The 26,687-nt window shown below is 40.6% G+C and overlaps 3 protein-coding genes across 5 annotated transcripts; 1 reads left to right on the forward strand and 2 right to left on the reverse strand.

Moving 5' to 3' along the window:
* Nucleotides 1-404: 404 nt before the first annotated feature.
* pole4 (polymerase (DNA-directed), epsilon 4, accessory subunit) lies at nucleotides 405-13,983 on the reverse strand. Its single transcript, XM_024423243.2, has 4 exons — nucleotides 13,591-13,983; nucleotides 6,369-6,453; nucleotides 4,071-4,112; nucleotides 405-693 (listed from the first exon to the last, which is right to left on the reverse strand). The coding sequence occupies exons 1-4, from the start codon at nucleotides 13,840-13,842 to the stop codon at nucleotides 677-679; spliced, it is 396 nt and encodes a 131-aa protein (XP_024279011.1). The 5' UTR covers nucleotides 13,843-13,983; the 3' UTR covers nucleotides 405-676.
* Nucleotides 13,984-14,131: 148 nt separating this feature from the next.
* On the forward strand, nucleotides 14,132-21,713 carry LOC112252207 (serine/threonine-protein kinase NIM1). 2 transcript variants are annotated; one of them, XM_042323053.1, is made up of 5 exons: nucleotides 14,132-14,500; nucleotides 17,132-17,156; nucleotides 17,369-17,683; nucleotides 18,427-18,695; nucleotides 18,957-21,713. In XM_042323053.1, the coding sequence occupies exons 3-5, from the start codon at nucleotides 17,518-17,520 to the stop codon at nucleotides 19,710-19,712; spliced, it is 1,191 nt and encodes a 396-aa protein (XP_042178987.1). In that variant the 5' UTR covers nucleotides 14,132-14,500; nucleotides 17,132-17,156; nucleotides 17,369-17,517; the 3' UTR covers nucleotides 19,713-21,713. The 2 variants fall into 2 exon arrangements, with proteins under 2 accessions (XP_042178987.1, XP_024279010.1); XM_024423242.2 differs by lacking the exon at nucleotides 17,132-17,156.
* A 2,279-nt stretch (nucleotides 21,714-23,992) lies between these two features.
* On the reverse strand, nucleotides 23,993-26,684 carry LOC112252209 (C-C motif chemokine 25). Of its 2 annotated transcripts, none has more exons than XM_024423245.2 (5): nucleotides 26,569-26,684; nucleotides 26,035-26,121; nucleotides 25,014-25,131; nucleotides 24,624-24,720; nucleotides 23,993-24,532 (listed from the first exon to the last, which is right to left on the reverse strand). In XM_024423245.2, exons 2-4 carry the CDS (start codon nucleotides 26,096-26,098, stop codon nucleotides 24,624-24,626), a joined length of 279 nt encoding a protein of 92 aa, XP_024279013.1. In that variant the 5' UTR covers nucleotides 26,099-26,121; nucleotides 26,569-26,684; the 3' UTR covers nucleotides 23,993-24,532. The 2 variants fall into 2 exon arrangements, with proteins under 2 accessions (XP_024279013.1, XP_024279012.1); XM_024423244.2 differs by having other exon boundaries at nucleotides 26,541-26,683.
* Between the last annotated feature and the right edge of the window lie 3 nt (nucleotides 26,685-26,687).

Consider the following 26,687-nt stretch of genomic DNA (forward strand, 5'->3'; position numbering starts at 1 on the left):
AAACAGCAAAACAAACAGGATATAATGGTATGATACGTAAATATAGTCTCTAAGCTTGGAACCTGCAGACAGAGTAATAGATATTAGGAAAGGAAATGCCCAACGTCTTACCCCTTAGTCCGCAAAATATAGACCTGGTCATTTGCTAGACCCCCTGTAAAGCATTGTGTCTGCTAGAGGTTTTAAATGATTTTGGCTGGATAGAATTTGATATATCGTACTTTCCATTTTATTAAAATGTTAAGTCTATATTTTCCTCACATTGGAAACTGGCACAGTGTAGTTGTTGCCTAAACAGCTGGACACTACGGAACACTAAATGAAGATGGATGCATTTCTTTTGAAAATAAATTACATTTCCCAATAAAGCTTTCTTGATTAAAACGACAATTTTCAGATTCACAAACATTTGTATGATTTATTTCAACACACCTCACATTACTTACAACAACAAAAAAAAGTCAGATTCCTTGCATACAAGACTAATTGAAGGAGGATCATCAATGATGTCAGCATATACTGTACATGTTCAGGAAGGGAACTCCTTGCAACCAGTACCAAAACCTTCTCAAATATGTAATTACCAACTCAGTGATGTCACTTCAAAAGCAAGACAGGTCAGTCTGGTTTCCAAATGCCTCTGATCTTTGAACTGCCTTCTTTCTTCTGAGAGTGTCTAGGCATCTAGAGTACCTTTAAAGAGAACATAGAAAAACAAAATATTGTCAACCATACTATACAAATCTATTATTAATATATACTACCGTTCAAAAGTTTAGGGTCACTTAGAAATGTCCTCGTTTTTGAAAGAAAAGCTTTTTTTTTTTACCATTAAAATAACATCAAATTGATCAGAAATACAGTGTAGACATTGTTCATGTTGTAAATGACTATTGTAGCTGGAAACGGCTGATTTTTTAAATAGAATATCTACATAGGCGTACAGAGTCCCATTATCAGCAACCATCACTCCTGTGTTCCAATGGCAAGTTGTGTTAGCTAATCCAAGTTTATAATTTTAAAATGCTAATTGATCATCAGAAAACCCTTTTGCAATTATGTTAGCACAGCTGAAAACTGTTGTCCTGATTAAAGATGCAATAAAACTGGCCTTCTTCAGACTAGTTGACTATCTGGAGCATCAGCATTTGTGGGTTCGATTACAGGCTCAAAACAGCCAGAAACAAAGAACTTCCTTCTGAAACTCGTCAGTCTATTCTTGTTCTGAGAAATGAAGGCTATTCCATGCGAGAAATTACCAAGAAACTGAAGATCTCGTACAATGCTCTGTACTACTCTCTTCACAGAACAGCACAAACTGGCTGTAACCAGAATTTAAAAAAAAAGAAGTGGGAGGCCCCGGTGAACAACTGAGCAAGAGGACAAGTACATTAGTGTGTCTAGTTTGAGAAACAGATGCCTCACAAGTCCTCAACTGGCAGCTTCATTAAATAGTACCCACACAACACCAGTCTCAACGTCAACAATGAAGATGCGACTCCGGGATGTTGGCCTTCTAGGCAGAGTTGCAAAGAAAAAGCCATATCTCAGACTGGCCAATAAACAGAAAAGATTAAGATGGGCAAAAGAACAGACATTTGTGAGATGCAGAAAAAAATGAAAAGATGCTGGAGGAGTGCTTGACACCATCTGTCAAGCATGGTGGAGGCAATGTGACGGTCTGGGGGTGCTTTGGTGGTGGTAAAGTGGGAGATTTGTACAGGGTAATTGGGATGCTGAAGAAGGAAGGCTTTAACTACATTTTGCAACGCCATGCCACACCCTGTGGACGGCGCTTAAATTGGAGCCAATTTCCTCCTACTTCATTATTATTATTTTGTTCTTTCACCTTTATTTAACCCGGTGGGCCAGTTGAGAACAAGTTCTCATTTACAACTGCGACCTGGCCAAGATAAAGCAAAGCGACAACACAGAGTTAAATAAACGCACAGTCAATAACACAATATAGAAATCTATGTACAGTGTGAACAAATAGAAGATTACGGAGGTAAGGCAATAAATAGGCCATTGAGGCGATATAACTACAATTTAGCATTAACACCAGTGTTAGATGTGCAGATGATGAGAATATGGGGTATATGAGGTAGTTGGGTGTGCCATTTACAGATTTACTGTAAGCTGCTCTGACAGCTGATGCTTAAAGTTAGTGAGGGAGATATGTCTCCAGCTTCAGTGATTTTTGCAATTCGTTCCAGTCATTGGCAGCAGAGAACTGAAAGGAAAGGTGGCCAAAGGGGGTGTTGGCTTTGGGGATGACCAGTGAAATATACAGCAATCGGTTGAAGAGCATGCATTTAGTTTTAGTAGCATTTAAAAGCAGTTGGAGGCCACGGAAGGAGTGTTGTATGGCATTGAAGCTCGTTTGGAGGTTTGTTAACAGTGTCCAAAGTGCCAGATGTATACAGAATGGTGTCGTCTGCGTAGAGGTGGATCAGAGAATCACCAGCAGCAAGAGCAACATCATTGATATATACAGAGAAAAGAGTCGGCCCGAGAATTGAACCCTGTAGCACCCCCATAGAGACTGTCAGAGGTCCGGACAACAGGCCCTCCGATTTGACACACTGAACTCTGAGAAGTAGTTGGTGAACCAGGCGAGGCAGTCATTTGAGAAACCAGGGCTATTGAGTCTGCCGATTAGAATGCAGTGATTGACAGAGTCAAAAGCCTTGGCCAGGTCGATGAAAGCGTCTGCACAGTACTGCCTTTTATCGATGGCGGTTATGATATTGTTTAGGACCTTGACCAGCTCGGAAACCAGATTGCATAGTGGAGAAGGTACGGTGGGATTCGAAAAGGTTGGTGATCTGTTTGTTAACTTGGCTTTCGAAGATTTTTAGAAAGGCAGGGCAGGATGGATATAGGTCTATAACAGTGTGGGTCTAGAGTGTCTCCCCCTTTAAAGAGGGGGATGACCGCGGCAGCTTTCCAATTTTGGGGGATCTCGGATGATACGAAATAGGTTGAACAGGGGTTGCAACCATTTCGGGCAGATCATTTTAGAAAGAGAGGGTCTAGATTGTCTAGCCCAGCGATTTGTAGGGATCCAGATTTTGCAGCAGGACAATGGAGCGGTGCTTTGGGTCAAACTATGCAAGAACTATTTAATTTCATTGTTCTTTTCTCAACCATCTACACACAATACCCCATAATGTAACACAATATCAGGAAGGCATTCCTAATGTTTTGTACACTGTGTGATAGATACTGTCTGTGTGTGTGTGTCTATCACACCGTGTACAAAACATTGGGAACACATGCTCTTTCCATGACAAAGACTGACCAGGTGAAATCTATGATCCCTTATTGTAGATGAAGATGATGATTTAGCCTTGAGACATGGATTGTGTATGTGTGCCATTTGGAGGGTGAATGGACAAGACAAAAGATTTAGGTGCCTTTGAACAGGGTACGGTATTAGATGCCAGGCACACTGGTTTGAGTGCTTCAAGAACTGCAACGCTGCTGGGTTTTTCACACTCAACAGCTTCCTGTGTGTATCAAGAATGGTTCACCACCCAGCCAATTTGACAACTGTGGGAAGCATTGGCGTCAACATGGGCCAGCATCCCTGTGGAATGCTTTCGACACCTTGTAGAGTCCATGCCCTGGCGAATTGAGTTTGTTCTGAGGGCAAAAGGGGGTGCAACTCAATATTAAAGTATTCCAAATGTTTTATACACTCAGTGTAATGTAATATATACACTCAGTGTAATGTAATTGTTATATATATATATATATATATTCACTTTGGATTGTTATTTCTTGATTTTATTATTTGTATTGTATTTGCAAGATATTCTACTGCACCTTTGGAACTAGTAGCATTTTGTATTTTGCTGCACCTGCTACATCACCTGCAAATATGTGTACGTGACCCATAAACTTTTATTTGATTCATTACGGATTCAGTACAGCCAATGAATCAGGCAAATGCATCACAGCAGGATCATCCGATTACAAAAAATCTATTATCAATTTTATGAGGAAAAAACATGGTAGAGGTTTAGTAAAGAAGCATCCTTGGAAGAGAATGGAAGAGAACTTACCTTCCAGAAAAGCAAACTCATCTATGGCCTCGATTGCATTGTCTGTTAGTGGAAAAAAACAAAAAAATAGTTAGGAACAACTAGTCAAAGGCTAGCCCAGGGGTAGGCAACCCTGTTCCTGGAGTGCCGCTGGTACAGTGCCTTGCGAAAGTATTCGGCCCCCTTGAACTTTGCGACCTTTTGCCACATTTCAGGCTTCAAACATAAAGATATAAAACTGTATTTTTTTGTGAAGAATCAACAACAAGTGGGACACAATCATGAAGTGGAACGACATTTATTGGATATTTCAAACTTTTTTAACAAATCAAAAACTGAAAAATTGGGCGTGCAAAATTATTCAGCCCCTTTACTTTCAGTGCAGCAAACTCTCTCCAGAAGTTCAGTGAGGATCTCTGAATGATCCAATGTTGACCTAAATGACTAATGATGATAAATACAATCCACCTGTGTGTAATCAAGTCTCCGTATAAATGCACCTGTACTGTGATAGTCTCAGAGGTCCGTTAAAAGCGCAGAGAGCATCATGAAGAACAAGGAACACACCAGGCAGGTCCGAGATACTGTTGTGAAGAAGTTTAAAGCCGGATTTGGATACAAAAAGATTTCCCAAGCTTTAAACATCCCAAGGAGCACTGTGCAAGCGATAATATTGAAATGGAAGGAGTATCAGACCACTGCAAATCTACCAAGACCTGGCCGTCCGTCTAAACTTTCAGCTCATACAAGGAGAAGACTGATCAGAGATGCAGCCAAGAGGCCCATGATCACTCTGGATGAACTGCAGAGATCTACAGCTGAGGTGGGAGACTCTGTCCATAGGACAACAATCAGTCGTATATTGCACAAATCTGGCCTTTATGGAAGAGTGGCAAGAAGAAAGCCATTTCTTAAAGATATCCATAAAAAGTGTTGTTTAAAGTTTGCCACAAGCCACCTGGGAGACACACCAAACATGTGGAAGAAGGTGCTCTGGTCAGATGAAACCAAAATGGAACTTTTTGGCAACAATGCAAAACGTTATGTTTGGCGTAAAAGCAACACAGCTCATCACCCTGAACACACCATCCCCACTGTCAAACATGGTGGTGGCAGCTCTCATGGTTTGGGCCTGCTTTTCTTCAGCAGGGACAGGGAAGATGGTTAAAATTGATGGGAAGATGGATGGAGCCAAATACAGGACCATTCTGGAAGAAAACCTGATGGAGTCTGCAAAAGACCTGAGACTGGGACGGAGATTTGTCTTCCAACAAGACAATAATCCAAAACATAAAGCAAAATCTACAATGGAATGGTTCAAAAATAAACATATCCAGGTGTTAGAATGGCCATGTCAAAGTCCAGACCTGAATCCAATCGAGAATCTGTGGAAAGAACTGAAAACTGCTGTTCACAAATGCTCTCCATCCAACCTCACTGAGCTCGAGCTGTTTTGCAAGGAGGAATGGGAAAAAATGTCAGTCTCTCGATGTGCAAAACTGATAGAGACATACCCCAAGCGACTTATAGCTGTAATCACAGCAAAAGGTGGCGCTACAAACTATTAACTTAAGGGGGCTGTATAATTTTGCACGCCCAATTTCAGTTTTTGATTTGTTAAAAAAGTTTGAAATATCCAATAAATGTCGTTCCACTTCATGATTGTGTCCCACTTGTTGATTCTTCACAAAAAAATACAGTTTTATATCTTTATGTTTGAAGCCTGAAATTAGGCAAAAGGTCGCAAAGTTCAAGGGGGCCGAATACCTTCGCAAGGCACTGTACTTTGATCAGTTTGGCGACTGCCTAAATTCAACACACCTGGTCTTCTAGGTCGGTTAAATCAAAAACTAGGGTTGCCTACCCCTGGTCTAGCCTAAGTGGCCACCATTCCTGGTCCTGTGGAGTTAGGCCTATACCTGATTCAACTTACCAAGGTCTTAGTGGTGAGGAAGAACAAAAGCCTGCACACCAACTCAAATACAGTTTTTCTGTACACACTTTTGCTGTAGCCCCAGATAAACACCTGATTCCTCTTGCCAATGAATCATCAAGCCCTCAATGAGATGAGGTGTGTGTCCTACAATAAAAGTGTTTATTGTTGGTGGAAGTTGGTGTGCAGGCTTTTGTTCTACCTCAACACTAAGACCTCGATCAGTTGAAGCAGGTATAGGCCTAATACGTGTTTAGTACTGGGATGGAACTAAAGTCTGCAAACCCTGTGGCTCTCCAGAACCAGGGGTTGGTGACCATTACACTAAGCATATGGTATATAGGATCAATGTTTGGTCTACAACATGTCCACTTGACATTACTAACCTAAATCTTTCCTCTGCAAAGTTTTCCTCTTTCCTTGCTGGGCATACACCAGGGCATCTTTGGCAATCATCTCAACAAAGAGTTCCTGGAAGACATGAACTGAAGTTTAGTATACAGTGAGTAACATCCAGGGATGTAGTGCTGCCGGGAGCGCAAAGGAGTGGCGCTCCCCCACTTTTCAATTTTAGAATACATGGAGGTGGTAAAACTACTTCTGGAAAATTCATTCTAATGATTTCTAAATCAAATCATATTTAATTACCACTAAAATTCCATGAAAAACGATAGGATGACAAACCAAATAAATATGTATAGCAGCCTAGATGTAAATGGTGGTTTCTTCCCTGTCTTATCTCTGGCAGTGTCTAGAATGATTAACTATAGGCTGTGTGTGTGCACTGCGGAGACCTGTAGGAGGCTTGACCACTTTGGCCAATTAGAACTCTGAAAAAAAGTCAAGTCACTGTGCGTCTGCCTTGATGTTCATAAAACTCCACGAACTGACCCTCTCTGGAAGTTGCTGAATAATTGCTTGGCTATTGGTTGAGACGTAGGGCCTGTTCTAGCTTGGTATGTCAAGATGGGCAATTGGAAATGTGAATTGGGCCAAGTTGGAGGAAATAATGCAGTTACAGAAATACAGGGGGTGGAGATCGGGGTGCCTTGTGAGAATTGGGGGGTGTGAACAACGTCTAGTATTAAGGAAGTTTCAAGGTATTGCTCGCCTGAGGTAGAGTATCTCATGATAAGCTGTAGACCAGACTTTTACCGAGAGTTTTCATCTATATTATTCATAGCTGTCTATTTACCACCTCAAACTGATGCTGGCACTAAGACTGCACTCAACAAGCTGTATAAGGCCATAAGCAAACAAGAAAATGCTCATCCAGAAGCGGCGCTCCTATTGGCTGGGGACATTAATGCAGGGAAACTTAAATCCGTTTTACGTCATTTCCATCAGCATGTCACATGTGCAACCAGAGGGGAGAAGGGAAAAAAGATTCTAGACCACATTTACTCCACACACACACACAGATGCATACAAAGCTCTCCCTCGCCCTCCATTTGGCAAATCTGACCATAATTCTATCCTCCCGATTCCTGCTTAGGAGCAAAAACCTAAAGCAGGAAGTACCAGTGTCTCGCTCAATACGGAAGTGGTCAGATGACACGGATGCTACACTACAGGACTGTTTTGCTAGCATTGACTGGAATATGGAATATGTACACTTATTTTCCACCATAATTTGCAAATAAATTCATAAAAAAATCCTACAATGTGATTTTCTGGATTTCTTCAGAATACTTTTGGGTATAAGAGATTTGACATCAAAATAGTTACAAGGTTTGTTGAGAGGTGGTGTTCCATCCTCCCAGGATCTTAGCATGATGCAGGAGCAGATGGGGTCAAAGTAGTGGAATTGGATAGTGTATATTTAATGAGTAAAGGTGGTGTTGTCTAGGGCTATATTTCACATTCTTAGAGAAACAGGACAAATGAAGAGAATTTAATGTAGGTAGGTCGTGACTGGCCTCACACTCCAGTTCAATAGGTGGCGGTGTATGCACCTAAAAGTTGAATGCGATCCACCATCCAAATCCCAAAGAAGGACTGACTTCAGCACCCAAAGACTAGCCCGCAATTACTGTCGGCTATAGAGCCCCACAGTGGAGAGGTTGGGTTAATGCAGAAGACACATTTCAGTTGAAAGCATTCAGTTGTACAACTGACTAGCTGTCCCCTTTTCATAATACCAATAAAACCATGCAGTCCACCATTTTTCCCATAGGAGATTTTAGAAACACTTCAAATAAGGGCTGTGTTTCATGACCAGCTGGCTAGAGCGTTTACAGACAGAGGTCGACCGATTGTGATTTTTCAACTCCGATACCGATTATTGGATGACCAAAAAATGTCGATGCCGATTAATCGGGCGATTTAATTTGGACAAATTTGTAATAATGACAATTACAACAATACTGAATTAACACTTATTTTAACTTAATTTAATACATTAATAAAATCAATTTATCCTCAAATAAATAATGAAACATGTTCAATTTGGTTTAAATAATGCAAAAACAAAATGTTGGAGAAGAAAGTAAAAGTGCAATATGTGCCATGTAAGAAAGCTAACATTTAAGTAAGTTCCTTGCTCAGATCATGAGAACATATGAAAGCTGGTGGTTCCTTTAAACATGAGTCTTCAATATTCCCAGGTAAAGAAGTTTTAGGTTGTAGTTATTATAGGAATTATAGGACTATTTCTCTCTATACCATTTGTATTTCATTAACATTTGACTATTGGATGTTCTTATAGGCACTTTAGTATTGCCAGTGTAACAGTATAGCTTCCGTCCCTCTCCTCGCTCCTACCTGGGCTCTAACCAGGAACACAACGACAACAGCCACCCTCGAAGCAGCGTTACCATGCAGAGCAAGGGGAACAACCACTCCAAGTCTCAGAGCGAGTGACGTTTCAAACGCCATTAGCGCGCACCCCGCTAACTAGCTAGCCATTTCACATCAAGTTACACCAGCCTAATCTCGGGAGTTGATAGGCTTGAAGTCATAAACAGCTGCTGGCAAACGCATGAAAGTGCTGTTTGAATGAATGCTTACGAGCCTGCTGCTGCCTACCACCGCTCAGTCAGACTGCTCTATCAAATCATAGACTTAGTTATAACATGATAACACACAGAAATACGAGCCTTAGGTCATTAATATGGTCGAATCCGGAAACGATCATCTCGAAAACAAGACGTTTATTCTTTCAGTGAAATATGGAACCGTTCCATATTTTATCTAACGGGTGGCATCCATAAGTCTAAATATTCCTGTTACATTGCACAACCTTCAATGTTATGTCATAATTACGTAAAATTCTGGCAAATTAGGCGGCCCAAACTGTTGCATATACACTGCCTCTGAGTGCAATGAACGCAAGAGAAGTGACAATTTCACCTGGTTAATATTGCCTGCTAACCTGGATTTCTTTTAGCTAAATATGCAGGTTTAAAATATTTACTTCTGTGTATTGATTTTAAGAAAAGGCATTGATGTTTATGGTTAGGTACACATTGGAACAACGATATGCACCGCATCGATTATATGCAACGCAGGACACGCTAGATAAACTAGTAATATCATCAACCACTTGTACTTAACTAGTGATTATGATTGATTGATTGTTTTTTATAAGACAAGTTTAATGCTAGCTAGCAACTTACCTTGGCTTACTGCATTCGCGTAACAGGCAGTCTCCTCATGGAGTGCAATGAGAGGCAGGTGGTTAGAGCGTTGGACTAGTTAACTGTAAGGTTGCAAGATTGGATCCCCCGAGCTGACAAGGTAAAAATCTGTCGTTCTGCCCCTGAACGAGGCAGTTAACCCACCTTAACCCACACTTAACTGACTTGCCTAGTTAAATAAAGAATAAATAAAAGGTGTTAAAAATACATTAATTTTTATTTTATTTTTTAATAATAGGCCAAATCGGTGTCCAAAAATACGGCCATTACGATTAATCGGTCGACCTCTAACAGACATATTCAATCTCTCCCTATCCCAGTCTGCTGTCCCCACTTGCTTCAAGATGTCCACTATTGTTCCTGTACCCGAGAAAGCAAATGTAAATATAAGGGTGTTCTTGAGCGGCTAAATGTTCTTTACCATTGGGCCATCAGATTTGCCACCTTATAGGACACATCACTGCACTCTATACTCCTCTGTAAACGGGTCATCTCTGTATACCCGTCACAAGGCCCACTGGTTGATGCTTGTTTATAAAACCCTCTTAGGCCTCACTCCCCCCGATCTGAGATATCTACTGCAGCCCTCATCCTCCACATACTTGACCCGTTCTGCCAGTCACATTCTGTTAAAGGTCCCCAAAGCACACACATCCCTGGGTCGCTCCCCTTTTCAGTTCGCTGCAGCTAGTGACTGGAACAACCTGCAACAAATACTCAAACTGGACAGTATTCTCAATCTGTTCATTCAAAGACACTCTTACTGACAGTTGTGGCGGCTTTGCGTGATGTATTGTCTCTCCCTTCTTGCCCTTTGTGCTGTTGTCTGTGCCCAATAATGTTTGTACCATGTTTTGTGCTGCTACCATGTTGTGTTGCTACCATGCTGTGTTGTCATGTGTTGCTGCCTTGCTATGATGTCGTCTTAGGTCTCTCTTTATGTAGTGTTGTCATGTGTGTTTTGTCCTATATTTATCTTTTATTTTTAATCCCAGCCCCCGTAGGAGGCCTTTTGGTAGACCGTCATTGTAAATAAGAATTTGTTCTTAACTGACTTGCCTAGTTAAATAAAAAAATGAACTAAATTACTATCGCCACATAGCACCCACTTCTGTAATCATGAAGTGCTTTGAGAGGCTAGTTAAGTATAATATCACCTCCACCCACTTGAATTTACATACTGTCCCAATAGATCCAGACTACGCAATAGAGATCACACTGAACACTGCCCTAAGAGGAATGTCTATGTAAGAATAATGTCATTGACTACAGCTCAGCCTTCAACACCATAGTACCTTCAAAGCTCATCATTAAGCTCGGAACCCTGGGTCTGAACACCGCCCTGTGCAACTGGGTCCTGGACTTCCTGACGAGCCGCCCCCAGGTGGTGAAGGTAGGAAACAACACCTCTACTACGCTGATTCTCAACACAGGTGCCCCACAAGGGTGCATGCTCAGCCCCCTCCTGTACTCCCTGTTCACCCATGACTATGTGGCCATGCACGCCTCCAATTCAATCATTAAGTTTGCAGATGACAACAGTAGTAGGCCTGATTACCAACAATGACGAGACAGCCTACAGGGAGAGGTGAAGGCCCTGGTGGAGTGGTGCCAGAAAAATTACCTCTCCCTCAATAAAACAAAGGAGCTGATGGTGGATTCAGGAGACCGCAGAGGGAGCACGCTCCCATCCACGAGACCACAGTAAAGAAGGTGAAATGCTTCAAGTTCCTCTGCGTATACGTCAATGACAATCTGAAATGGTCCACCCACACAGACAGTGTAGTGAAGAAATTTGGCTTGGTCCCTAAGACCCTCACAAACTTTCACAGATGCACCATTGAGCACAGCCTGCAAACGCTGGGCTCTCCAGATGGTGGTGCGGTCTGCCCAACATACCACCAGGGGCACACTGCCTACCGTCCAGGACACCTGCAGCACCTGATGTCACAGTAAGGCCAAAAAGATCAAGGACATCAACCACCTGCCTGTTCACCCTGCTATCATCCAGAAATAGAGGTTAGTAAAGGTGCATCAAAGCTGCGACTGAGAGACTGAAAAACTGTAATTTTCATCATAGGTACACTTCAACTATGACAGACAAAATGAGAAAAAAAATACTGAAAATCACATTGTATGAATTTATTTGCAAATGGTGGAAAATAAGTATTTGGTCAATAACAAAAGTTTCTCAATACTTTGTTATATACCCTTTGTTGGCAATGACAGAGGTCAAACGTTTTCTGTAAGTCTTCACAAGGTTCACACACTGTTGCTGGTATTTTGGCCCATTCCTCCATGCATATCTCCTCTACAGCAGTGATGTTTTGGGGCTGTTGCTGGGCAACACGGACTTTCAACTCCTTCCAAAGATTTTCTATGGGGTTGAGATCTGCAGACTGGCTAGGCCACTCCAGGACCTTGAAATGCTTCTTACGAAGCCACTCCTTCGTTGCCCGGGCGGTGTGTTTGGGATCATTGTCATGCTGAAAGACCCAGTCACGTTTCATCTTCAATGCCTTTGCTGATGGTAGGCTTTGTTACTTTGGTCCCAACTCTCTGCAGGTCATTCACTAGGTCCCCCCGTGTGGTTCTGGGATTTTTGCTCACCGTTCTTGTGATCATTTTGACCCCACGGGGTGAGAGCTTGCATGGAGCCCCAGATCGAGGGAGATTATCAGTGGTCTTGTATGTCTTTCCTTTCCTAATAATTGCTCCCACAGTTGATTTCTTCAAACCAAGCTGCTTACCTATTGCAGATTCAGTCTTCCCAGCCTGTTGCAGGTCTACAATTTTGTTTCTGGTGTCCTTTGACAGCTCTTTGGTCTTGGCCATAGTGGAGTTTGGAGTGTGACTGTTTGAGGTTGTGGACAGGTGTCTTTTATACTGATAACAAGTTCAAACAGGTGCCATTAATACAGGTAACGAGTGGACAGAGGAGCATCTTAAAGAAGAAGTTACAGGTCTGTGAGAGCCAGAAATCTTGCTTGTTTGTAGGTGACCAAATACTTATTTTCCACCATAATTTGCAAATAAATTCATTAAAAATCCTACATTCTCATTTTGTCTGTCATAGTTGAAGTGTACCTATGATGAAAATTACAGGCCTCTCATCTTTTTAAGTAGGAGAACTTGCACAATTGGTGGCTGACTAAATAATTTTTTCCCCACTGTATATGTATGTATGTGACCAATAAAATTTGATTTGATGTAGGCTTACCCTGGCGTGACATTTTGATAACTATGTAAATCTCTCTCGGACAAGGTGACGTATCAATATATTCGGCTCTATTTACGATCAGATTCAAAACTGCTAATCAGCATCAAAATAGACATCATGCAAAACTACAAATCCATGCAAGCTCCACCACGTCATCGCTAACTGATCCCTTTGCTAACAGGTATTGTGTCAATTAAAAAAAAAAGACAGAAGACAGTTCACAGAATTGTCCATTTAAAGAAATGTTGCATATCTATTCCTACATCTAGCTAAGATTATAGTTAATCCAGAGAATCTTAGTTTTACCTCAATTTGGCAGTCTTGTCCAAATTAACATTGCAGTTGTAGTTCTTTATGATAGCCACATTAGCAGCCAATTAGCATTTCATTTTTGGGAGGGTAAATACATGCACATATATTTGTTAGGAGAGATTTACACAGCTATGAAAACGTCGCGCCAGGGTAAGCCTACACGAAACACAGCCCATATTTTAAGCGTTTCCAAAATCCCCTATGAGAAAAATGAAAGGTGTAAAAACGATAGGAACCATTTCCCCGTTTGACCTCTAGGTTTTATGGGTATTATGACATCCTGTGGTACTCAATTAACTAACTACAACAACAAGGTCCATAAATCAGCTGGCTAGCCAGTAGACGTTACATGGCATTAGTTAATGTTGACTGTAGGCTACCAAATATGAAAACAAACTATCATACTGGTAGCTACTCCACGTAATAGTTTTAACTTACTGTGGCTTTAGCTATGATAAACACAGACTCTTGACTGGCGAGGGACACGTCTGGGTCGGCTTTCATCAATGCCTTGATGCGGGATAGCGGTAACTTCGCGAGACGGTTCTGGGGAGCTCCTGCAACAGGCCCAGTTTGTTGGTTGTTCTCTCCAGCCTCGTTCCCACGTACCTCTTCCTCGCCTTCACATCGCTCTGGGTCCGACTCTGTGGGTCCCAAGGGGGCGACAGAGACTGCAACACTTTCCGCCATTCTCTTGTAGCCACATACAGTTCGTAGCTAGCATGTGCTACTTTCCTAACGGAGAAAACGTGTTCGAATTCGAGAATCACACATTCGAATGTCCCTCCCCTTTCACTCCCGCCAACTATTCCTTGTGTGTGATTGGAGAAATGGCCGACTTCATGAGGCGACGATTGCCTCGAACCGAAGCCAAACAAAGTGTTCACAACTCCTCAGCGCTCCTAATCGTTGTGAAACATTGACTACAGAACGCCCACGATGCTGAATAGAAAACATGACAGATCATGACACTAATTAAGAACTCTATCATATCTGTTACATTCAATTGCCATCTCCATTTCTCTATTGCTGTAGAAATGTGAGCAAGTATTAATTGTTTGTAGCTAGACCTGTCATAAATATTGAATTTGATTGGCCTACCTTTCAATACAGTGTTCCATGTTTATCATTACATTAGATTCACGTGATATAGAAAAGTGCTCCAGCTGCGTGTCCAGAGATTTAGTGCTGCCTTGTCTATATCAGTCTCTAATGGATATTAATACACCGTGATAATAGGATTGGCAGGGTGATGCCCTGAGGTTTAGTGATGGTGAGCCACTCCATTCACACACACTGTATCATTTCTACTGCTGGACTTGAAGGATGAGGGATCCGCAACTACCAGGTAACACTTAAAACTATTATTTTGTGAGTAGTTAGTTATATGCGAAAGAGCATATAAAGTGCATATAAATAACTTTGTGGCTATTTTGTTTATTTTAGATGCAGATGTGTTCATTACGAAAATATGGGTTAACATCTAGTCTAATTGCATGTAGTCTACTTAATTAGGCCTTTAATTTGGTCCCAACAAATTTAGATAAAATACATAACATTTTCTATCAGATCAATAAGACAAAAACAGTCATTTATTATGCCCCAAAACAATATGTGTTGCCATTTCTATAGGCATTATGAAATGGTGTATGTTACTGCAATAGTAGAATAGAATCAAACAAATTAATCCAAATGGTGGTTTTAAATTGGAATTCTGTGCAAACCTCATTGCTTTTTAGCTGGGAACTCCTGTTATTACATTGATTTCTGAATCAATGTACTGTATAAGGCAACTGCAAGCACAAAACAGACAGCTAGGCAAAAATAATGGCATGCATTTGATATTAGTGTATGTTTAAAAACATTACAGGTTACAGAGAAACTATAAGGAATTGCATTGCATCAGAATATATTATCACATAAAGTTCAGGGGCACCGGTCCAGTTGTAACTGATCATTGTGTTGTGTAACAGCTCAACCAGATAGCTTCAGGTAGCACAGCGAGAGAGTACTGTACCAGTGAGCAAAATTGGTTGAAAGACGTCTTTTCAACGTCTTTTAAACCAAAAATAAATATTTTCAACGTCTTGTGCTCTCCCTATACTGAGTGTTATCTATTGCGTTTTCAGTTGTATTTTCAGAACAGAACTAACATCCTAAACTGAGCTCTGTCTAATCCTGACCTGCATTGGGAGTGTTTCCAAAGGGGAGAGCAACATCTTTGATGTGTCAGCATCCATTAAATATAAACCAGATTGAGATGACAAATATATAGAGATGAGCTAAAGCTAAATGTATAAGTATATACCCTTATCACTTTTAAAATGGTTCTGTGCTCATAAAGGGATAGTTCACCCAAATTACAAAATGACACATTGGTTTCCTTACCCTTTAAGCAGTCTATAGACAAGGTATGACAGCAATCCATGTTTTGGTTTTGTTTCCTTTTCATGTTGGCCTACCAATATCAGCATTTTTCGCGCATCATGTCCAAATAATCCGAAAGTATATGCAATTGATTGTGAAGGGGATTTGTGACAGGGAAATTAAATCAAAGCATGGATTGGTGTCATACCTTGTCCATAGACTGATTACAGGGTAAGGAAACCAATATGTAATTTGGGTGAACATTTCCTTTAAGCCTGACTTGCCTAGTTAAATAAAGATGAGAAAAATAAAAAAAAAGCCTGATGCACCTGTTGTCTTGGGGCGTCATGACTTTAATAGTATTTTCCAGTCTATCATTTGAAGGCTACATTGGTTCATACTGTAGGCTACATTACAGAACCATGGGATTCAGTCCCATCCTATTTTTACATTTAATTCACGTATTCATACTCTTTACAAGAGCAATTTCTAGGGATATCATGGATTTAACATTGTAAAAAAAAAGTGCTTCAATGCCCAATTATTACTTTTGATTCAGTTTATTTCTCAAAGCAGTGTAGGAATGCACAATACAGTTATACTGTACATAAGATTTTGTATAACGCTATAATGGCCGGCCCAAAATGATATTCTCTGCTCTGACCTCATTAGACCAAGGCCTCATTGGCCAATCCTACCAACTATTATAGATGTTGGTTCTGACCTCACTGTCATATATCTCCATGACCCAACCTGACCTTATTTGTGCCCACAAAATAAATAATGTAGTGATGCTGTGTGTAAGGTCAATCCCCAACACTTTTTATGCTTGGAGCTGATGATCTTCAGTTCAAGTACAAGGCCACATATAATTTAGGGGATAGTACTTGATGTGCCATATATTGTAATCAGCAGTATGCACACATGCCAATCACTGCCTTTTCTCCTCTTACTAGACAGTTTAGTTTATTAATACAACCATTTAAGAAAATAAGCACACATAAAACTTGAAAAGCCATACATGCACATGAGTAAAATCCTTGAGGATAACACAATAAAGTCTGGGACTTATTTCCATTGTTAAATGCATTGCTCTTTATGTAGTTTTCCTTTTGATTTGTAAATGGTTCATTATTGATTGATTTACTGTATCTGAGGGACTGAATGATTTGTTTCGCTGGGATAACAAAAGAGTCAATACTGCTGTGCTATTTCCAAGTGTCGCTGTCTCCAATATGCACTAGTAAGAATAGTCAATGTCACTTAAAGCTGTTAAGATGATTATTTAGCTGGCCGGACATTCCGTTCAAGTCAACAGTAGTCTCCTGCATGGAGATTAGTGTGAGCCAATCTCATTATGACTGTCCTGCAGACTGCACATTTACCCAGAGGTAATGGTGGAGCTCCACGTCTGCAATTAAATCACCTTTTGTAACGATGACCTAAAATAAATATTGACGGCTATTATGAATCCTTAAGGCCAGTCAGAGCATCAGCAGAGCTGTGCCCCAAGCCTCTAACAAAGAATGCCAGATAGAGAGAGTTATAATATGTGACAGTTTGAATTGATGCTCCTTTGTATCAATGCTCAATTATCCATTTTATCCTATAGGAGCTAACAGGAATAAGAAAGACAGGTAAGTAATTTGTATCAATGCATGATAGAAGGGAGCGGTAGGATATTTAAGAAGTTGTGTGATGTTATTTTATGTGAATAGAGCTAACTGGCGAGGCCATAGAACATCTACCCACAATAGTCCCAAATCGGAATCCCTGCCATTGAACACAGGGAACCTCACCCAAATTAAAATCTCACCTGTAATTCATTTTTTTCCTTTGTGCCTTTTAGGACTCAAATCCAGACTAGCATGGCCGAAACGCAAGGACAAGGAGGATAAGAAAGCCAAGCCAAGTGAGACGAGTGTAACGCCATTGGACAAAACACCAAAAGTCCTTTCAACCCGTCCTATTATACCAGAACTGACCCCAGAACAGAGGATGAGGCAGACACCATTTGAGAGGGTGCTTTATGACATGAACCATGACCAGAGGGTAGTCAACGACCTCATACTGGGCCGGAGGATCTCCTTCTACGAGCTCAGGGGGGAAATAGGGTGTGGGAACTTCTCCCACGTTAGATTGGGTATCCATGCCCTGACTAAAGGTAAGGAGGGATTTATTTGTTTGTCATCTTTTCAGTAGTTGGTTAAATGATTAATTGGTTAATTCATTAATCTAGTAAAGCCTGACTGGTACAGTAACCAGAGTGAGAGTTGAGCAATACACTGTACCTCGTCTCCAATGATATAATCATGTGTTCCATTCAGTACACCAACTGATGCCACTTTGGAAAATGTAACAAAATGGACATTACAGTTCCTACTCAATGGTTGGGACCTGGCAGTATGAAGATATAGCTCTCTAACACATTCCTACTGACTGGTTCCATCTGAGCTGACCCTGTCTCTATCCTCCCCTGCCTGCCACACAGACTCTGTCTCCAGGGGGTATTATAACAGGGTGAATACTGATGCCAGAGGACAAGGGGTGGTCACCTGAACTAAGCACCTCCTGATCTCCTCAGATCCCCCCCTCACCCCCTGTGGTGAATTCATGCTTTATACAGCTCTGTTTCATTTCTGTAGCGGGCAGTTAGAGATCCCTGCAGGGAAATAACACAGGAGAGATGGTGAGATGGGGGGTGGGGAAAAGGAGAGGTCTTCATTTATCCTCACATTCTCCTCTCAGGCACATGTTTCACTGGACGTTATATAATTTGGTGAAGCTTCAAATTAAATTACACCAGTTGCCCTGTCTCATCACTCTTCCTTCTCTCCTATCATTTCTGTATTGGTTTCTGCCTCTCCCCCCCTTCTCTCTCTGGGTCTTTCTCACTCCCTCCCTCAGAGAGGGTCGCAATCAAGATTTTGGATAAGCTTCGGCTGGACAAGAAGTCTCAGTCCCTGTTTGCCACAGAGATCAGCTGTATGGAGAAGCTGTCCCACCCTAACATTGTTCGTCTCTATGAGGTGATTGAGACCACCAAGCGCCTGTACCTGGTGATGGAGTATGGTAGTGGAGGAGACCTCTACTCACGTATCACCAACCGGGGGCGTCTGTCTGACCTGGAGACCAAGCTCATCTTTGCCCAGATCATCTCTGCCATCAAACACATGGTGAGCTATAGCCAATCAAAGCATTGAACAGTAGACGGGCACAGATGTCAATTCCACTCTGTGATTAAGGCAGCTTCCTAACTTGAGGATTGGATGCATAACTTTTGCATAAATCATGCATTGTCTATGGCTAGGATTTGCCAGAATGTATCCAATTATTGTAGGCTATTCTTGCTTGATTGATTCAGGGAGCACATCGTAATTTTGTAGCAACATCCAACTAACGTACCCCCACCCTACCCCTCTTTGTTATAATTTCAGCATGACAACAACATCGTCCACCGAGACCTGAAAGCAGAGAACATCTTTTACACCACCAGCTACTGCATCAAGGTGGGAGACCTTGGCTTCAGTATCGTGAGTGCTCCATCTGAAGTCCTCACCACGTTTTGTGGCTCCCCACCCTACGCCGCTCCAGAGCTCTTCAAAGACAAAGGCTACGTGGGTCGTTACGTGGACATCTGGGCCTTGGGAATCCTGCTCTACTTCATGGTCACCGCCACCATGCCTTTCCACGCCGACAACCTTGGCCGTTTGAAGCGCTGTATCATGCAGGGAGCCTACGCCTTCCCTGACTATGTACCCAACCCCTGCCAACTGGTCATAAAAGGCATGCTGAGGCCCGTGCCCGCTGACCGTGACCCCATCTCCCTGATAATGACCAGCACGTGGCTGAAGAGCATTGAGTACCCTCGGGCGTACGCCCCCCTGCCCCAGACACCCTTTCACCTGGCTGAAACCTCCCAGGTCCTGTGTGTGGAGGAGCAGGAGGTGAAGTCGGCCCTGTCTGATCTGGGCATCAAGGGAGTCCACCTGCAGAACAACACCTATACAGACAATCGCAGCCCCCTGACGGGGACGTACCGTGTCCTCCTCCACCGTGTCCAGAAGAGGAGGTCTGTGGAGGCAGTGGGATATGCAGCCCTTTACCCTGAGGACTTTGGCAGTAAGAACGGCAGGACGACCACTGCTGTTATGGACAAGCACAACCCTACCAGTGTCTGTGTTATCCTATAGACCAGGGATTTTGCAACAGTTTTTGAACCAGGGACTGGAAAATTATGGATCTTCTCTTTGGATTAAAACAAACAATTTTGGTGGGCCACTTATAATGAAATTGAACACTTCAGAAGTGAAGTTCTCCCATAACTATGAACTATCTGAGGGACCTGTCAGCAACATCTCAGGAACCAGTGCTGCTCCATGGACCTCCATGGAGGTTGAGAAATAATGCTACAGAGTCTGGCCTCCTGTATAGCCAGGCTCCACCAAAAGAGAATCACAAGAAAACACACACCACACACGCACACACACATGTTGCGTATTCATCGCAGTACAGATGATAGATAGATAAATAGCACCATCTTGTGCTCACATTAATCATTACATTTCAGTACTCCTAAGAAATCTGTGACAGAAAGATACAATGGTGAAAAGGTTAAGATTTCAGGGTTGTACTGTAAAGTACATGAATTATATTGCAGCTTTATGTACTAACAAGGCTACAGTAATTGACTTCAGCTTGTTGCGACGTTACATCACTCAATAGGTCTATGTTTTGTACAATTGGCTTACAGTGAGAGACGAAGGATTAATAATACTATCAGCATCTTCCAAGCCTACTTAGTCCTGTGCTTCGTCAAAATATAACTGGGGTCATGCTCGTGGAAGGACATGGCTAATTTGTCTTAGCTGTGATACAGGAAAAGTGCTTTGTTCAGATAGCAATTGTAAGGGAGTCAGGCACGAAGCACTGGCCAATGCTCTGATATTTGGATTACAATACTTAGGTTTATCCTCAAAGACTTGTATGCCTTCAACATTAATGTAAATATAACAAATATAATCTTTAGGTAAATTCACAAGCTCTATTCACAAGTACATTGAAAAATTTGTAAAACATGGATGTTTTGTGCACAGTTCTTTATTTTGGCTATTCAGTGGCTTGGAAGTGCAATGTTTTGTCTGAAGATGAATATCTTTATTATGATATAATGTAATTAAAATGCAGTAACACATTGCTTATGTAGATATTTTTGTACAGTCATTTTATAAATGCTTTACTGATATATTTTATGTGGATTAAGTATATCAGTAAAGTATTTATAAAATGTTAATAAATATTATTTGCCATTGGATGTACCCATTAATGCTCAAGAGAAATGTCATTTGAATATATGCCTGAGATGAGTAAAAAATAATAATATTGCATTGTGTATTGCTATACCATTTAAATAATTAAAAATAAATAAAACATACACATCAAGACAAATTCATTAAACAAATTATAATAATCAATCACCTCTTGTGAGTTCAGGGGGCATCCCTGGTGCTAGTAACAGTGGAAAGGTCTTTAGGGAAGACTGACAAGTTTATATTGTGAGTATCCCCTAAGTGGAAATCTGAGCAGCATTTGAATATCATCTGTGTACTTGAAGCACATATTTGTTAATTTTTTACATCATGGACATCACAGAACCTCAACATCTTACAGAAAATAGATACTAGAGAGTATGTTGTTCTATTATCAGTCAAAGCCAATAAAAGTATAAAATTTCCAAAGCCTTTTTAGAGGTTTTGCAGGTTCTTATGAGGTCACTCATAACGCAACCTACGCTCTCATAAAAATCAGGACGGTTGGATTGTATAAACATTAGCAGTTTCTCTGCCCTCCCATCTTACTCAACATACATTTCCCCTGAAGCTATTACCACCTCTATGATCCAAGCAGTGATAAAACCTGTCAGCACTTTACCTTTTCTCTCATTATTGTGTGCCAGGTTCTTACAGTTTGTACATGTACCTGTTCTGTTCCTCTCCATTGATTGGCAGTCTGGCAGGGCAATATATTTTGCAATAATGAGATGAACCCCAGTCATGCCTTTGTCAATAAGGATCCGCACCTTTAAAAAAAAAAACTGTTGATATTTTTGCCTAAAATCACATACCCAAATCGAACTGCCTGTAGCTCAGGACCTGAAGCAAGGATATACATATGCTTGATACCATTTGAAAGGAAATACTTTGAAGTTTGTGGAAATGTTAAATTAATGTAGGAGAATATAACACATTAGATCTGGTAAAAGATCATTCAAAGAAAAAAACGTGTTTTTTTTTTTGTAAAAAAATTTAACCATCATCTTTGTAATGGAAGATAAAGGCCATAATGTATTATTCCAGCCCAGGCAGAATTGAGATTTTGGCCACTAGATGACAGCAGTGTATTTGCAAAGTTTTAGACTGATGCAATGAACCATTGCATTTATTTAAAAAATGTTGTATCAAGACTGCCCAAATGTACCTAATTGGTTTATTAATACATTTTCAAGTTCATAACTGTGCACTCTCCTCAAACAATAGCATGCTATTATTTCTCTGTAATAGCTACTGTAAATTGGACAGTGCAGTTAGATTAACAAGAATTTAAGCTTTCTGCCAATATCAAATATGTCTATGTCCTTGGAAGTGTTCTTGTTACTTACAACCTCATGCTAATCACATTAGCCAATGTTAGCTCAACCGTCACGCGGGGGACACACCGATCCTGTAGAGGTTTTAAGACAATCATGTGAGTACAAATTGATGGAGAGACAAACTATCAAATTATCTCCAAGCTAGTGCCTAAGTGGAGTCCTGACTTAATCACTTTGAATGAAAAGTTGTTTTAGGCTATTGCTAAATATGTCTGAAACATTGCTTTGACTCTTTTCCTTTTGCTAATTCTTTAAAATGATAGGACAATAATAAATCATGTTTCTGACTGGAGCATTTTGGTGATAAGGGGTAACTAATCACATCCATTATCCAGTGTGATGTTTGGAATGGTCTGTTTGTTGTGGTTCTGGGTAGCTTTATGTCTTAGCTGAGTCAATAACCTGAAGTGATGCCAAAGGTTGTTGTGTGTGTGGTTGTTACTTTAATGTATTGTCTTTCAATGAATGACACATGATTATTTCTACAGTTGAACAGTTCACTCCACTGAATATCATAATGAAGTGTTGAAAGCCTGTGCTGAAGGTTTGTGGAACTTTGTGTCTACTGTGCACACTTAATTTCACAATTCCCAATTCATTTCCGCTTTACCTCAAAAGTTCTGATTGGAATGAGAGTTCGGTGTCTGCAAAAACATGTTGAGTGGATAATAATTTGAGCAAGAATGTAATAAGAAGCTAATTCTCTCTGCTTACACATAGATCATTTTCTTAGTATTTCATTCCCCTGTGCACCTTTGAAAAAAAAACGAACTTCTATGTACTGAGTCACTAGTGAATATCTGCTCAAATTCAAATGTTGACCTGTTTCCTTTTGGAATTGCAACAGCATACTTTCAGATGAATCACTTGTTATTCTCTTCCTCTCAAGTGAGACTGTTGAGAAATATGAGGTATGGGCCAAAAACAAGTTTATAGAAAGTTTATAGTTTCACAGTGCTCCTGGCAAATACAAAGGAGTCAGTGTTCTGGAACATGTCCATGTTCATATTGCATTGTATTGACAGTTGTATGCCTTGTTCACTGGAAGTTGGGTATGTGGTTTATAGTTCAGAAGTAGCCATTCAGATGTCTGAGATTGATTGAATACATTACTCTTGAACCCTGATAGAACATCTTTGAGTGTAATTTCGTTGTAGTAGTTCAATGGCTGTATAGCAATAGTGTTAAATCAACATTAATAAGAGGAATAGGCCACTAGTAGCGATGAAAGAGATACTGTGTGTGTCCTTGGAAAGAAAGAGGCAAACCAATTAGACAAGGTTGGATGTAGGTCTCATTGTGTAGTCTCAGAGATCTTCTCATGGGAACCTTGTCCTCTGCAGCATATTGGAGCCTCCCTGTCACACTCCACTGAGGGCAGGGACAGATAGGGCAGGGACAGATGATACATAGAGATTTCTCCTGGGGCATCACACTTGCCTTAAAATGGTGACTGTAGCAAGAATGAACATGTATAAACTGCGATTGATTCTCTGCCCATCATACTGTATCACATTTCAGGTAGATATGTGGCATTACAAGTGATAAGCTTCAGAGAGCTGAAGTTCTGTGTCGGTAAATGCTGAAGGCAATGAGAGGAGTGTAAAGCTTTTTTTCAAATGAAATGTGTGCAGTATAAAGAGTTAATGTATAGATAGAGTGTAATGAGCTGGCCTTGGAATCATACAATTAAAAAGGATGAATATGTTGACAACTGGGAAAGATGGTTATTATGGACATCATGAAAATATGTATTTCTATTAATATATATTCTTAATTAGCTTGATGTATTCCCTATTGACATATCCATTGATATTTCTGAGATGTATCAACATTTTGTACTTTATTAAATTTTTATTACAAATGGGAACTTATACAAATAATGTTTTGACATAGTAGTGATTGAAATCAAAATAGAAATTGTAGCTTTATATAAATGTTTAGTGGTCGGGGGCCCTACAGTCAGCATGTAGTCTGCGTATAGGCAGAGGCAGCACAGCACACACACAATAATGCTAAGCTGCCAAGTGGCTCATTACTAGCAGGCACCATTCATGGTTAGTCATCTAATGCTAACAGTGAATACAGTAATACAGTATAGTTGTCTTGCTATGCTACTGGATTGCCACCTTAACAATGGAACCTCAGGTATTCTCCCAAAAGCATGTGATATAAACTCATTAAGCCAAACTATAATATAATGAGTAATATAATGATGAAGCTCACATTCTACTTACAGGATGATATGTCATATATTTGCCCACACATTTCACTTGACATATGGAAATTGGCATACACTGGTTAAAACACTCTCCAACGAAGCAGCAGCTCAACTACATCCCCTCATTCTCTTTTCTCAGGAAGCTATCGATACAAAAAGGCCATAATTAGATACTGTAAACTTGTCAAACGCAGAAGCATTTCTTAAAGGACTAGTTAAGAGTGAGAGTTGTACCTAGTTGCTTTGCTGCTTATCGACAACAGTCATCAGATTCTGTACCCACTTCTGGCTGGGATTGGCACAAACAGTCTTCCGTTTCTTCAGCATGAACCTACAGATATGAGACACGTGTTGGGATAAAAAGTGTTTGTTTTCCGTTAGACACTCAGACTCAGTATTGTTTTTTAGATTCACATTCTACGAGTAGAACAAAAGGAAATCAAAATATGTAGAACAATACCAAATTTCTCTGTCAAAAAGCCTTCTTGGCATCCATTGCAGGCAACTGGAGGATTTGTTCTACCTTACCAGTGTCCCAATGATAGACTGACTGTGTAGCTTTGTTGTTGTTTGGGGAGTGAGGACTTAGGGACAGAAGGTGAGGAGGTGTTCTAACACACTCACACAACAGCCTTGATGTTGCAGTCACCATCTGTTTCCTGTATCCTGTAGCTCATCACATTCCTCTTGGTGTTCTTTTTCAGGCCAGCAACGTGCTTCAGACAGCAGTTCCCATAAGAGCCTGACAACAATCAGGGGGAAAGGAAATGGTTGCTATTATACTCCTTTTGTGCTTACATTTCAATGTAATAAATTATAATGTACTAACATCACAGGAGGTTGGTGGCACTTTAATTGGGGAGGACAGGCTCGTGGTAGTGGCTGGTGCGGAATGAGTGGAATGGTATCAAATACATCAAACACATGGTTTGATGCCATTACATTTACTCCATTCCAGCTATTACAATGAGTTGTCCTCTCCTTAGGCGCCTCCACTGACTGACATTTCAGTTACACAGAGTTTGAAACGTGCAGTTGAAGTTGCAAAATATTACAGTGTGATAATTTTCTAAGAATATTTTTTTGAGTAAATGTATTGCAGATGTGTGCAAGAGAAGACATCACCAGGACTATTCATATTCACAATTTCTAATAATGCAAACATGAGAACTGCCTGTAAGTGCAGCATAAGCCATGTATATAACTACTGAAACGGTTGTGAAATCTAGTGCCAGGTGTTTCGAAACAATGTTTTGAAAGGAGCGGATCACAGAGACAAACATCAGTATGTGTAAAATTTTCTGGTAAAAAAGATATTTGGTGCCGACAGATCTTTCTCTTCTTGACATAGTATGGACCAGTTGAAGCTTGTAAAAAAACAACAACATTATATTGAAATAACTGACTTTGTGCAGAATAATGGAAACCTCCATTACGAGAGGTTAATACTCAATCTGCAACAAGTTATTAGTGTACAGAATGTGGAGTGGCTATAAGTACAGTTGATTTTTCAACAATACCTTCATTACAAGAACAAATCAGGACAAACAATAGGCTTTAGACTATTACATCAATTACAGGGGACATAAGCTTCATAATAATTAGTCTATAGAATGTACAATACAGTAGATTTAATGGTGCCTACCTTGAGCCATGCTGAGGTACATGCATGCCAGGAGCAGGAGAAAGAACAGAGCCTGGAACTTCATGGTGTCACTGCTTCTATGGTCCACTGTAAGAACAGGACAGGATGTAAAGCCTGAGAAACGTTCTCTTTTTAATACCACCACACTGTCAGCGGGATGTTTTCCTGACAGGGCCACCCCATTTACAATACTGGTATGTTTGTTTTCCAGATCCCAATCCTGACCTCTTGATTTCAAACACTTGGATGCGTGGAGCTGTTTTGTGCAGCTATGTTGGGTTTGGCAGAAGCTCTGACTATGTTCTAATAAAAGTTAGCATGCATTCATCGGATGAACCATAACCTCTGTCTCTTAAAACAGCTGCATCAACTTGTTTATTTTACCACTTAGAAATGCAAAAGTACAGAATGCTTACAGCATAGGCTAAAAGTTAGTAAAATATGAATTAAGAATCAGACTAGCATATAAACAAGCAATAGGTCAGCATATAAACACACAAGCCTACCAACAAAGCAGAACATGTCACAAATAACCTTCTCAAAACACAAAATCTCCTTGCAGAAATGACCTGTCTTCTCTGTCTTGTTGAGTTCCCTACTGCTTTATACAGTAGCTGCCATTTGATACCTTCTTCACCCCTCCACCAACCCTG

The sequence above is a fragment of the Oncorhynchus tshawytscha genome, linkage group LG06, assembly GCF_018296145.1.
Source record: "Oncorhynchus tshawytscha isolate Ot180627B linkage group LG06, Otsh_v2.0, whole genome shotgun sequence".
In the NCBI taxonomy this organism is placed as follows: Eukaryota; Metazoa; Chordata; class Actinopteri; order Salmoniformes; family Salmonidae; genus Oncorhynchus; species Oncorhynchus tshawytscha.

Coding starts and splice junctions, on each gene's coding strand:
- pole4 (XM_024423243.2), bottom strand. CDS start 13,842: ATGGCGGAAAGTGTTGCAGTCTCTGTCGCCCCCTTGGGACCCACAGAG. Junction 6,454..13,590: donor TTATCATAGCTAAAGCCACA/GTAAGTTAAAAC, acceptor CATGTCTTCCAG/GAACTCTTTGTTGAGATGAT. Junction 4,113..6,368: donor TTTGCAGAGGAAAGATTTAG/GTTAGTAATGTC, acceptor TTCCACTAACAG/ACAATGCAATCGAGGCCATA.
- LOC112252209 (XM_024423244.2), bottom strand. Junction 25,132..26,034: donor GTACCTCAGCATGGCTCAAG/GTAGGCACCATT, acceptor GATTGTTGTCAG/GCTCTTATGGGAACTGCTGT. Junction 24,721..25,013: donor TGCAACATCAAGGCTGTTGT/GTGAGTGTGTTA, acceptor TCATATCTGTAG/GTTCATGCTGAAGAAACGGA.
- LOC112252207 (XM_024423242.2), top strand. CDS start 14,479: ATGAGGGATCCGCAACTACCAG. Junction 17,684..18,426: donor TATCCATGCCCTGACTAAAG/GTAAGGAGGGAT, acceptor TCCCTCCCTCAG/AGAGGGTCGCAATCAAGATT. Junction 18,696..18,956: donor TCTCTGCCATCAAACACATG/GTGAGCTATAGC, acceptor TTATAATTTCAG/CATGACAACAACATCGTCCA.